General features: G+C 57.4%; 1 protein-coding gene across 1 annotated transcript; it reads left to right on the plus strand.

The window, feature by feature from the left end:
* The first annotated feature begins 902 nt into the window (after positions 1 to 902).
* On the plus strand, positions 903 to 5,575 carry SFRP5 (secreted frizzled related protein 5). The gene is made up of 3 exons (XM_060110152.1): positions 903 to 1,431; positions 3,575 to 3,652; positions 5,229 to 5,575. Exons 1-3 carry the CDS (start codon positions 903 to 905, stop codon positions 5,573 to 5,575), a joined length of 954 nt encoding a protein of 317 aa, XP_059966135.1.
* Positions 5,576 to 10,736: the final 5,161 nt, after the last annotated feature.

Raw genomic sequence — 10,736 nt, forward strand, 5'->3', positions numbered from 1 at the left:
AAGTGAGGATAGTAATAGTATCTGCCTACCTAATAGCATTATTATAAGATTAAATGAGGTAGTTTATGCAATATGCTCAGAACAGACTTGACACATGGGAAGCACCCAATAAGTGTTAGCTATCATTGGAAATGGTTGACAAGGCTGTGAAGTGCTGTGCAGTGTCTGAAGCACTTAATAAGTGCTCACTAAATAGTAGGTATGATTATCTTTGCCCCCACTAAGCTGTGATGTCCCGGAGGTGGGTTCTGGATCATATTCCTCTCTGATTCCCCAGCCCCTCGAGCCCTGCACACACTCAGCACGCTGCCCGGCACCAAGCGGGAGCTCAATAAATGCGTGAGGACTGGGAGTGAAGAACTTGCCTGCCTGGACCAGGAGGGTGTGGGCAGCCAGGAGCCTCCTGCCGAGAGAAGGGAGAACCGAGGTGTCAGGGAAGAGAAAACAGAGCAGAGTGGTAAGGGCCGAGACGGAGAGATAACCAAGTGAAGTGAGTGAGAAAAGGAACAGGAGAGGCTGTGGCGGAGAGAGATAAGGAGGAAGGATGGAGAAGGCGAGGGGCGAGGAAAAAGCCTAGGGAAGTGAGGGAGCTCCGTGGAGAGGCGCAAGGCGAGGCTGGGTCAGTGGCAGGGGAGTGGGCGAGCGGGAGAGAGGCACAGGAGCCGGCCCTGAGAGGGACGCGCAGGCCCCGGGGCAGGAGGCGCAGGGGGGACGCCACCCTGCCTCCCCGCCTCGGGGCGGGGGCCGGGCGGCCGGAGATTGGCTGGGGCGCGCGGCGAGGCCGGGGCTGGAGCTTCAAGGTGGGAGGCGCCAGGATCACTCTGTGCGCGCGGGCGCGGAACGAGGCTGCCACCCACTTGGGCGACCTCAGCGGCAGGGGAGCATCGGGGGCCTGTGCAGCCATGCGGGCGGCGGCGGGGGGCGCGCGGGCGGCCGCGCTGGCGCTGCTGCTGCTGCTGGGGGCGCTGCACGGGGCGCCGGGGCGCGGCGAAGAGTACGACTACTACGGCTGGCAGACCGAGCCGCTGCAGGGGCGCTCGTACTCCAAGCCGCCCCAGTGCCTCGACATCCCCGCCGACTTGCCGCTCTGCCACACCGTGGGCTACAAGCGCATGCGGCTGCCCAACCTGCTGGAGCACGAGAGCCTGGCCGAGGTGAAGCAGCAGGCGAGCAGCTGGCTGCCGCTGCTGGCCAAGCGCTGCCACTCGGACACGCAGGTCTTCCTCTGCTCGCTCTTCGCGCCCGTCTGCCTCGACCGGCCCATCTACCCTTGCCGCTCGCTGTGCGAGGCCGTGCGCGCCGGCTGCGCGCCGCTCATGGAGGCCTATGGCTTTCCCTGGCCCGAGATGCTGCAGTGCCACAAGTTCCCCCTGGACAACGACCTCTGCATCGCTGTGCAGTTCGGGCACTTGCCCGCCACCGCGCCTCCAGGTAGCGCTGCCGCCGCCACCACCTCCCTACCCCCAGCCCCTGGCGCCCCGCGCGCTCCGACGGGATAGATGCCGCTCCCCCAACCCCTTAGCACAGCTCTTCAAGCCCCCAGAGGTGCCACACACACGTCTTTGCTCAGCCCTGCATGTCGCCCGAAGCCTACCAGCCTTCCCACCTGCGACTGTGGACATTCCCACTGGTTCTCCCCCATTCCAACTCCGTTCCTGAAACCTCCCCGACTTCCCTCACAGCTCCCACCTTCCCAAGCTTCTGGAATCCCTGGGGGAGCCCAATGCTGTCACTCCATCCTGAGGCCTCCAATAAATGCCCCATCACCTCTCTCAGCCCACAAATGCCCAGGATTGCTAAGCACACTCTGGGCTATGATTTCCACCCTATCCCCATTTTCTGCACGTGGGAACCCTAAATTTTCCCACTCTTTCCCCAGTCCCCCAGGTTGGGAGACCTTTGGGTAAGGCTCAGTGCAGAAGAGTGAGCAGATTGCCAGGCTTGGCCCCTGACAAGGAGCCCTTGGGCAGGTTGCTCAACTTTGAGCCTTGGTTTCCTCATCTGTAAAATAGGAAGCAATCCCAGGTTCCCAAAATTTATGAGATCCTAAGTGCCACCTCCCACCCGCCCACCCCCAATCCCATTACCCCTAATTCCTCTCTGGCCTCAGCCTGCCCTTCACTGTGCACCCCCTCTGCCAGACTCCTTCCAGGCAGAGTAAGCCCAGGCTGAGCACCAGACAGGAGGACAAACAGTGGCACCAAGCAGGGCAGCTTTGCCTGGGTGGCTAATACCCAGAATCAAGGGAACCCCTGGCTCTGGGACTTTCCCAAAGGGCAGTACCACTCCTCCATTTCCATTTAACCAGGCCCCCCAGAAACAACTGGACTCCACCACACCCCACCCACCCCTCAAAGCTAACCTCACCCATGCAGTCCCCAGTCCTACACACCCACACAGGACCTGAGAGTTGCGGCTGGGTGGGGGTCCTGTGACCAAAGAGTGTTGAGAGAAGAGAAACCCCCTATTCCCAGGTTAGTAGTGGGACCAGGAAGCAGGGGAGAAAGACCCAGCTCAAGCAGAGACAGCATAGTCCCCAGCAGGGATCCTAGGCATGGCTCCTTTATTCTGGTTTTCTTGGAGCCCGAACATTAACATCCTGGAAAGCAGGGAAATCCCAGGCTTGGATTCCCACCTGGCTCTGCCCTCCCACTCTCACCCGCTTTGAGCCTCTCTCTCCCCCACGATAGGGCACCCACCAGAAGGCAGAGAGAGCGAGGTCAGATGCTGTGTGGTAGGACCAGAGGCAGCCCGAGGTATCTGTGTGGCCAACAGACAAAACAATATTTCATACAAAAAGAGTTTTGGCTTCCCTTGAAAAATCGGAAGTTCTGGTAATGCTAAACTGGGTGCTCCTCAGTTTACCACAGTCCCTGCCCTGCCGGCGTCACTTATTTACCCACCTGTCTGGAGCCTGGGTTCCTAGAAAGACCCCGCAAACATCCCCACCCTAGCACTAGTCTAGGAGTCACAAATCCTGAGTTCTAAGCTCAGTTCTCACTAGCTTTGCAGACTTGGGTAGCCACTCTGGACCTCAGTTTCCTTTTCTTTAAAAGAGGAATAATGGGGCTTCCCTGGTGGCACAGTGGTTGAGAGTCCGCCTGCCAATGCAGGGGGCGCGGGTTCGTGCCCCGGTCCGGGAAGATCCCACATGGCGTGGAGCGGCTGGGCCCGTGAGCCATGGCCGCTGAGCCTGCACGTCCAGAGCCTGCGCTCCGCAACGGGAGAGGCCGCAACAGTGAGAGGCCCATGTACCGCAAAAAAAAAAAGAGGAATAATGATACCTACTTCATAGGCTGAGGACTAAATGAGACAAAATTTAGAAAAAGACAGTGCACATCATGGTCGCAGCTGCCGGGGTCATGGGGCAATAGTGCCCACCTGGTCAGTTTTGTCCCTTCACGACCTTTTGAACTTCACGACCACTCAGTGAGCATTATCATTATCATCATCCTGTTTCCTGATGAGGAAGTGGAGGCTTGGCAGGGGGAGGTGGCTGGTCAGTGGGGGAGGCTGAACCCGAAGTGGCTCTATGGACTCTGATCCCCTCTCCCACCCCTGCTTCTCTCTTCAGTGACTAAGATCTGCGCCCAGTGTGAGATGGAGCACAGCGCTGATGGCCTCATGGAGCAGATGTGTTCCAGCGACTTTGGTGAGTGTAGAGCCCACGTGGCCACTGCCCTGTCCCCAGAGAAATGTACCTCTTTTTTGCAGGTCATCCCAGGGACTTCAAAAGCCCCTCAAGGCCATGGTCCATCCCTGGCCAGGGCTCCGGCAGCCCTCCCTTGACACTCACTACAGAGGGGCCTCCAGGGCTGGATTCTCTTTAGGGGAAGCAGGCTTGGCCCAGAGATGGATGGAGGCAGCAGAGGGGAGAGATGGGCTCCAGGATGGACGTGCAGCCCCCTCGTCCCTGGGCACCTCTGCCTAGTACCTGATGCACCTCTGGCCAGGGGAGCTGTGGTCACCCGTCCCACAGCCTCATCCTGGAGCCTCCCCATTCCTGGGGCAGTCAGGACTTGGCTCCTGTGCGGACCACGCAGCCCACCGTGTGGTCTTGGCCAGGTCAGCTCCCCTTTTGTGTCTTAGCCTCCTCTGTCTATGAAAAAGAGAAGGCAATGGAATCCTTCCTGCAGCAGGTCTTTGATGTCGTTAGTCTGTTTGGAAAGAGGACACTACTACTGCAAGGTGTGTGTGTGCCCCAGAGAGAAAGAGGGGGTGGGGAGAAGGAAAGAGATTTTACAACACTGTCCTTCCCTGGGCGGCCACAGTTATTCTCTGGCTTCTCCCTGGCTGCTCCCAGAGATGGGCACCTAGAGGCCCGCAGAAGGAGGACGCTGGCCTAAGTGACCGCTGCCAACTCCATTAGGCTCTCTGGCCTTCAACCACCTCCTCCACTACCCCACACACTCACACCCCTACACACACCGCAGCCATTCTCTCACACACAAAAACTCACAGCACCACACTCCACACTCCCACCCACACTACACAGTTGCACACAGATTACAGCAGTGGGTTCGCCCAGCAAGAGCTGGTGGTATGCGGTGCTTCCCAACCCTGCGCTCCGTGACTCAGTGGGTCACGGTGGGAGCACTTACCCATGGAAATCAGCACATGCGACAGAGAAGGGCCCCCCGCCCAGAGCTGGCTGTCTAGCATTTAGAGCCACCACTGCTCCAAACACCAACCCCTGCAAAACAAACACACACACACACACACACACACGCACGCACGCACGCACGCACGCAGCCAGAAATCCCGTTTGGAAGCATCCCCAGAGATCATGAAATCCAGCCTTCCTCTATCACAAGGACGCCCCCTCCATCAAACCCTCCCTCCAACTGGTCAGCTCCACCCCCAATATTTTCCTTTCCCAGGGAGCCCACACCCAGCTCCACTCCCCACGGAGAGCTCTCCACCCTGCACCTGGTGTCATGGAAAGGCACAGGCCAGACCTCAGTTCAACCCAGGCTCTAGAATTCAGGCACATCACCACCTCTCCAAACCTCATTTCCCCACCATGCTTCAAGGATGAAACATGATAATGCCCATGCGAGTCCAGCACATGATGGGAGCTTCATAACTATCAGCGTGTACACGCAGAAGCTCCATCTCCCCAAGCCCCAGGCCTGGAGCTTCAGGCAGAGCACCAAGCCTGGGGCCACCAGCATCCTGAGCAAACGTGACGGTTCTCAGGCCATCCCTCTGTCCACCCCAACACACAGTGGTCAAAATGCGCATCAGAGAGATCAAGATAGAGAACACAGACCGGAAGCTGATTGGAGCCCAGAAAAAGAAGAAGCTGCTCAAGCCGGGCCCCCTGAAGCGCAAGGACACCAAGAGGCTGGTGCTGCACATGAAGAACGGCGCTGGCTGCCCCTGCCCGCAGCTGGAGAGCCTGGCTGGCAGCTTCCTGGTCATGGGCCGCAAAGTGGACGGACAGCTGCTGCTCACGGCCGTCTACCACTGGGACAAGAAGAACAAGGAGATGAAGTTCGCGGTCAAGTTCATGTTCTCCTACCCCTGCTCCCTCTACTACCCCTTCTTCTATGGGGCCGCGGAGCCCCACTGAAGGGCACTCCTCCCTGCCCCACCCAGCCAGCTGTGCCTCGTCTTCTGTCTCCGCCCCTGGGGGCGCACTCTCTCCTCCTGCCCACCTGGCCTCCCCCTACTCCCAGGCTGACCCAGCCCCTGCCGGAGGGTGGTTCGTGCAGAGCTGCTACCAGCACAGGCACTAAGGGATGGACATGGAACCAGGCTGTCCTTGACCGAGGGGTTCTGGGGTCCTTGAAGGTTTCCTCCCATAGGAGCAGAGGTTTCTCAGTTGGGAGAAAGGAGGCAGAGAGAAGAGAGCTCTAAGCAGCCTGAGGAGGTGGTTTCCAGGATAGCCTTTGTCAGCTCCCCTCGGTTGGCGTGGGGACTCGCCTGGGAGAGGGAAGTCCTGGTATTAGGCTGAGCTACTTGAGGGACAGTGCTTGGCCCCCAGGGCCCCTTCACGTGTCCTCATTGGAGCCCCCCCGAAAGGAAAGGGTCACAGTGCCCTCCAGCCACGCCTCCCCACCTTCCCCGTCTCTGCCTGTTTCCCTTCCCGCTGGACCGGAGAGAAACCCAGCCCAGCCCCGCTCCCAGACGCGCACTCCTCAGCCTCCGCCTGTCCCTTTTATCCTGATGACCAGTAAACTACTGCTACTGCTGCGAGGCCATAGATACTAGACTGATACAGGTAGGGTTTGGTTTTCTATTTTTTTTTTTTTAAGTTTTTAATTAAATCAAAGAAAACAAACTGGTTTTAGCCAGGTGATTTCTTTATCAGCGGGGTCCTCGGTGGGGTGTTCAGAAACGACTTCGCAAAAGAGGCCTTTTCGTAACCCACGGCCTGTCCACACAGACATACTTGGAATGCCTAAAAAGAGCAATTCCCATGTTTTCGCAGGATCCCCTGAGAATACATAGAGAGGGTCACCCTTCTCATCCTTATAACGAGACTAACTGAGCGATGGAGATGACTGTCCTTTTGTCTCAGAGGAAGGACAGAGATGCCAAGTTCCCCAGCCTTCTCCCACCATCAGAAGGCTCCCACGGTCCTGCAGCATCTCCCTGACACGGGCAGTGCCTGCTCTGAGGAGCCCCCAAAAGGCTGGGCCACAGGGAACTACTCTGAAGAGCCAGAGGCCTAAACGTGTCACTCCTACCCCTAAAGCTCAAACACCCCTGGGCACTGGATGTGCAGGAGATGATGGTGTGGACAGGTGCTACTCCAAGCTGGTCCCTGGACCAGAGCATCAGTATCACCTCAGAGCTGGTGAGAACCACAGAAGCTCAGGCCCCACCCCAGACCTGCTTTTTTTTTTTTTTTTTTTTTGCCGTACGCGGGCCTCTCACTGTCGTGGCCTCTCCCGTTGCGGAGCACAGGCTCTGGACGCACAGGCTCAGTGGCCATGGCTCACGGGCCCAGCCGCTCCGCGGCATGTGGGATCTTCCCGGTCCGGGGCACGAACCCGTGTCCCCTGCATCGGCAGGCGGACTCTCAACCACTGCGCCGCCAGGGAAGCCCAGACCTGCATTTTAATACATAAACCTTCGAATCATCTAGGGAGCTTTTACAAATTACTGGGCTCTACTCTAAATCAGTTCAATCTGAACCTCTGGAAGGTGGTCCAAAATCAGCATTTCTAGATGCCCACTGGGGCAGTGTGCAGCCAGAGCTGAGAACCTCCACCCGGATAAGCCGACAGCTAAGGCAGGAGGGCGAGGGGCTGAGGTTACCTCAGGCTGGAAGGGTCCTGGTCCTGCATGCGGGGAGCGGACCAGCTATAATGCCTCAGGGGGCTTCTTCAGCGAGCTCAGTGCAGATGGAGGCTGCTACCTTGAGCTGGATGGGGCAGCGAGGGGAGAAGGCTTGAAACGGAGGCGACAGGCTGCTGTCAGTAATGCGTCCAGAATTTGGGAGGGGTGGTGCCCGGAAAGAGTCCTGAGGGGACCGTCAGCAGATGCTGAGGGACAGGGCAGACGTACCCAGAGCAGGGGGCTGGGGACACCCCCAGAAGGCTTTCCTCACCAACTGGGGTACAGCTGGGATGCCAAGTCCAGTCAAGGCCTGCTGATCCTCCAAAACAATGCAGCCACGTTCTCTTGAGGCGAGGAAAACCCTGGCCTGCTTCCGCAGCCCTCAGAGGAGCGCGCTGCCACAGAGAAACAAGGGGCCAGTGCGGGCTAACAGGTGGTCAGACAGCCTGCCCATAAATCACCTCCCTGGCAGTCAGGTGCCCCACACAGGTCAGGGGCGGCCGCGGCCTGTGTGTTTCTCCTCACCTCTGAGGAAGCCGCTGCCTCCCACCCTCGCCCAAAGCCTGCCCAGCCCACCTGGCTCCCTGAAACCGCCCCTTGTCTCCCAGCCTCCTACCCCGACCAAATATTTACGGGCACTTCTAGGGTCAACCAGGACCAGAGATTCTTTTTTCACTGAATACACAGGACTCAGGCTGCTTCTGGCCGGAGCACAATACTGACCTCTGTCAGGTGCTGGCAGCCCACAAGAGGGAGCGGGCGGGGAGGGGTTCCCTTAGCCCATCCTGCGAGGCACCCCTCACCCACCGCCACTAAGGGGTCAGGCCCTGCCCTGCACCTTGGCTCTGTCCCTGGCACCTGCCCCCCGGCAGTCTCTTCCCTGGGACCAAAGACCAGGGAGGCCCTGCAAGGCCTGAGCGCACCCTGCATTCAGTTCAGCCACAGAACACTCCCTCCTGGCCAGCCTGAGACAGGCGGCTGGTGGTGCCCAGTGAGCACCTGCGCTGCGTATCAGTGAATGATAGCATCTGACCGCGGGGAGCAGAACCCTCCAGAAACAGCGGGGCTTCCCCACTCAAGAGGTCTGGAGGTGGGAGGTCCGTGTCCCAGGCTCATTCTGCCTTCCTGCTCTGCCAGGGGGTGGTGCCTCCTCCTCCCAACTTCTCAGCCACATTCCAGGGAGCAAGGCAGGAGAGGGCTAAGAGCAGAAGCGGCGCGTCAGCTGCCTCTGGCCCTTTTGATCAGGAAAACAGTAATTTCCCAACAAGTTCCACCTGGTAGATTTCCACTTCTCGCTCACCAGCCAAAACTAAGTCACATGGCCAGTCCTAGTTGCAAGGGAGCAGACGAAGTGTTTCAGCTGGGTGCAGAATGAGAGTTCTGATAGAGAACAGAAGGGATTTGGGGTAGGCCCATGACACTCAGGATCAGGCGAGAAGAGGCCAATTCTGGGTTCCAGTGCTGTGACTTAATGACCATGTGACATTGGGGACATTTCCCAGCTGGAAAACGGAGTGATCATGTCCACTTCACAGGGTGGCTGAGTGTTAAGCAGGGAAATGTATGAAAAATACCTGGAAACAATGCCCAGCATTTAGAAGATGCTTATTAAATGGTAATTAGTATTTTTATTAACCAAAGGCCTTGACCTAGCACAGTGCCTGCACAAAATAAGTGCTTATTAAATTCCTAACTGATTTGTTAATCAACTAAGAAATGCTACTGGCAGGAAGGCAAGGAAAAGACAGGAACATCTTATCTAAAGGCCAGAACTGTTACTTCCAGAAGGGGGAGAGAATTCACATGTGTGGTTTTGCATCAGAAAATACATCCCCAGGTAGTATGTAGGGCAATAGAGGAGAGAAGACTTATAATACTATAGTAGCGTTCAGTATATATCCAGCCCATTAATATATAAATATTCAAGCACTTGGGCATTTTAATTTAAGCCTCCTGAGGTAGGTACTATTATTATCCCCATTTTAATGGTGAGGAGACTGAGGTTCAGAAAGGTTAATGAACTCACTGAAGGACATACAGCTGTACTTAGTGGCGTGGTTAGGATCTGACCCCATGCTCTTAGCCCCTGTACTACTGCCTGCAGGGGGCAAAGCCGAGGACAGGTGGGCAGGATCGGTGTACAAGCAGCCATGCATCTGCTACCCTGCCTCACAGGAAGATTTCTGGGGACCCTGCTCAGACCTCACTCCAAGGGCCCTGAGAGCAGCAGAAGAGCCATCCTTGAACCATGGCTTTTCTCCCGAATCCCAGGGCAGCCCACCCCTTCGCCCCTCCTCCTCTCTCAGCCCCATCAGCATCCAGCCTCTCGGGTCCCACAAAGGAAGCTCACATCCCACAACTGTTTAGTCGGCTGTAATCCTGGCTAAAGTTCACTCCTTGGGAAATCCAACGTGGGGGGTGGTTGCTGCTGGAATGTGTGTGGCTGGGACCCAGTGTCCCAGCCCAGACGGCAGGCTCTGCTGGGGCCAGGGGAATCCAGAACCTCTAGCCCCCAGCTGTGCCAGAGAATGGAATGTGCTACTCTAGGGTGTTGAAACAGACCCAGCCAAGGAGATGGGGGGGTGCTGGGAGCTGGGGGAGCTCCTGCCACAAGGCTGCCTCTGTTCCCCTGGAGGTTGAGCCCACTCCACTAGGGCTGGCGGTGGGCAGGCCCTCCTGTTAGCTCAATGGCTCAGAACCTCCTGGAGCTAGTGGGAACAAGGCAGAACAGAAGGGAGGTGACAGCCAGGACTGCTATGGTGACCAGTTTCTCTGAGGCATCCACAAGCACCTGTGGCACAGTTCATATTGTGGCTCCATGGCTTACTAGCTGTGTGACCTGGGGCAGGTCACTTAACCTCCCTAGGCCTCCACTTACTCATCGGTGAAATGGAGTTAATAGTAGGACCTAGCTTTGGGGACAGTCACGAGGTTTAAATGAGATGGCACACTCAGCATACTGCCCAGTACAAGTGCTCAATAAACGTGGGTATTATGATCTTAGAGCCACCAGCTGCAGGACAGATGCTGGAGCCAGGGCCTCGAAGGTTCCATGGAGACGAAGGGATGAAAATGGCACTTCATTTGGCTTCACCTCTGAGAGCCAGGTGACCAATGACCTCAAATCCCGAAGACCCCACAAACCATGGCCAGTTTAAGGTCCAAGGCTCACTGGAGGCTGCGCCCCACCACTAGCAACCCATGAAAAGATGGCCAGAACCCTCAACCCAAGCCAGGCCGTGGGAGCTGGCCATCCATCCAGGTCTGCCCAGCAGGTCCCAGGGCTGTCGCAGACCTGGCTACTGTCCCCTCACTGGGTCCCTGAGAACAAACTGGGAAGCATCTTTTAAACCAGGCATCCAATTCTACAATGGACAATCTGCTTTCCAGGCCATCCTACCTTTGGTCCTCTCCATGCTGTGGACCCCAGGCAGCGGGAAGGCACA

The sequence above is a fragment of the Mesoplodon densirostris genome, chromosome 1 (genome assembly GCF_025265405.1).
Source record: "Mesoplodon densirostris isolate mMesDen1 chromosome 1, mMesDen1 primary haplotype, whole genome shotgun sequence".
Classification (NCBI taxonomy): Eukaryota; Metazoa; Chordata; class Mammalia; order Artiodactyla; family Ziphiidae; genus Mesoplodon; species Mesoplodon densirostris.

Coding starts and splice junctions, on each gene's coding strand:
- SFRP5 (XM_060110152.1), top strand. CDS start 903: ATGCGGGCGGCGGCGGGGGGCGCGCGGGCGGCCGCGCTGGCGCTGCTG. Junction 1,432..3,574: donor GCCCGCCACCGCGCCTCCAG/GTAGCGCTGCCG, acceptor TTCTCTCTTCAG/TGACTAAGATCTGCGCCCAG. Junction 3,653..5,228: donor GATGTGTTCCAGCGACTTTG/GTGAGTGTAGAG, acceptor CCCAACACACAG/TGGTCAAAATGCGCATCAGA.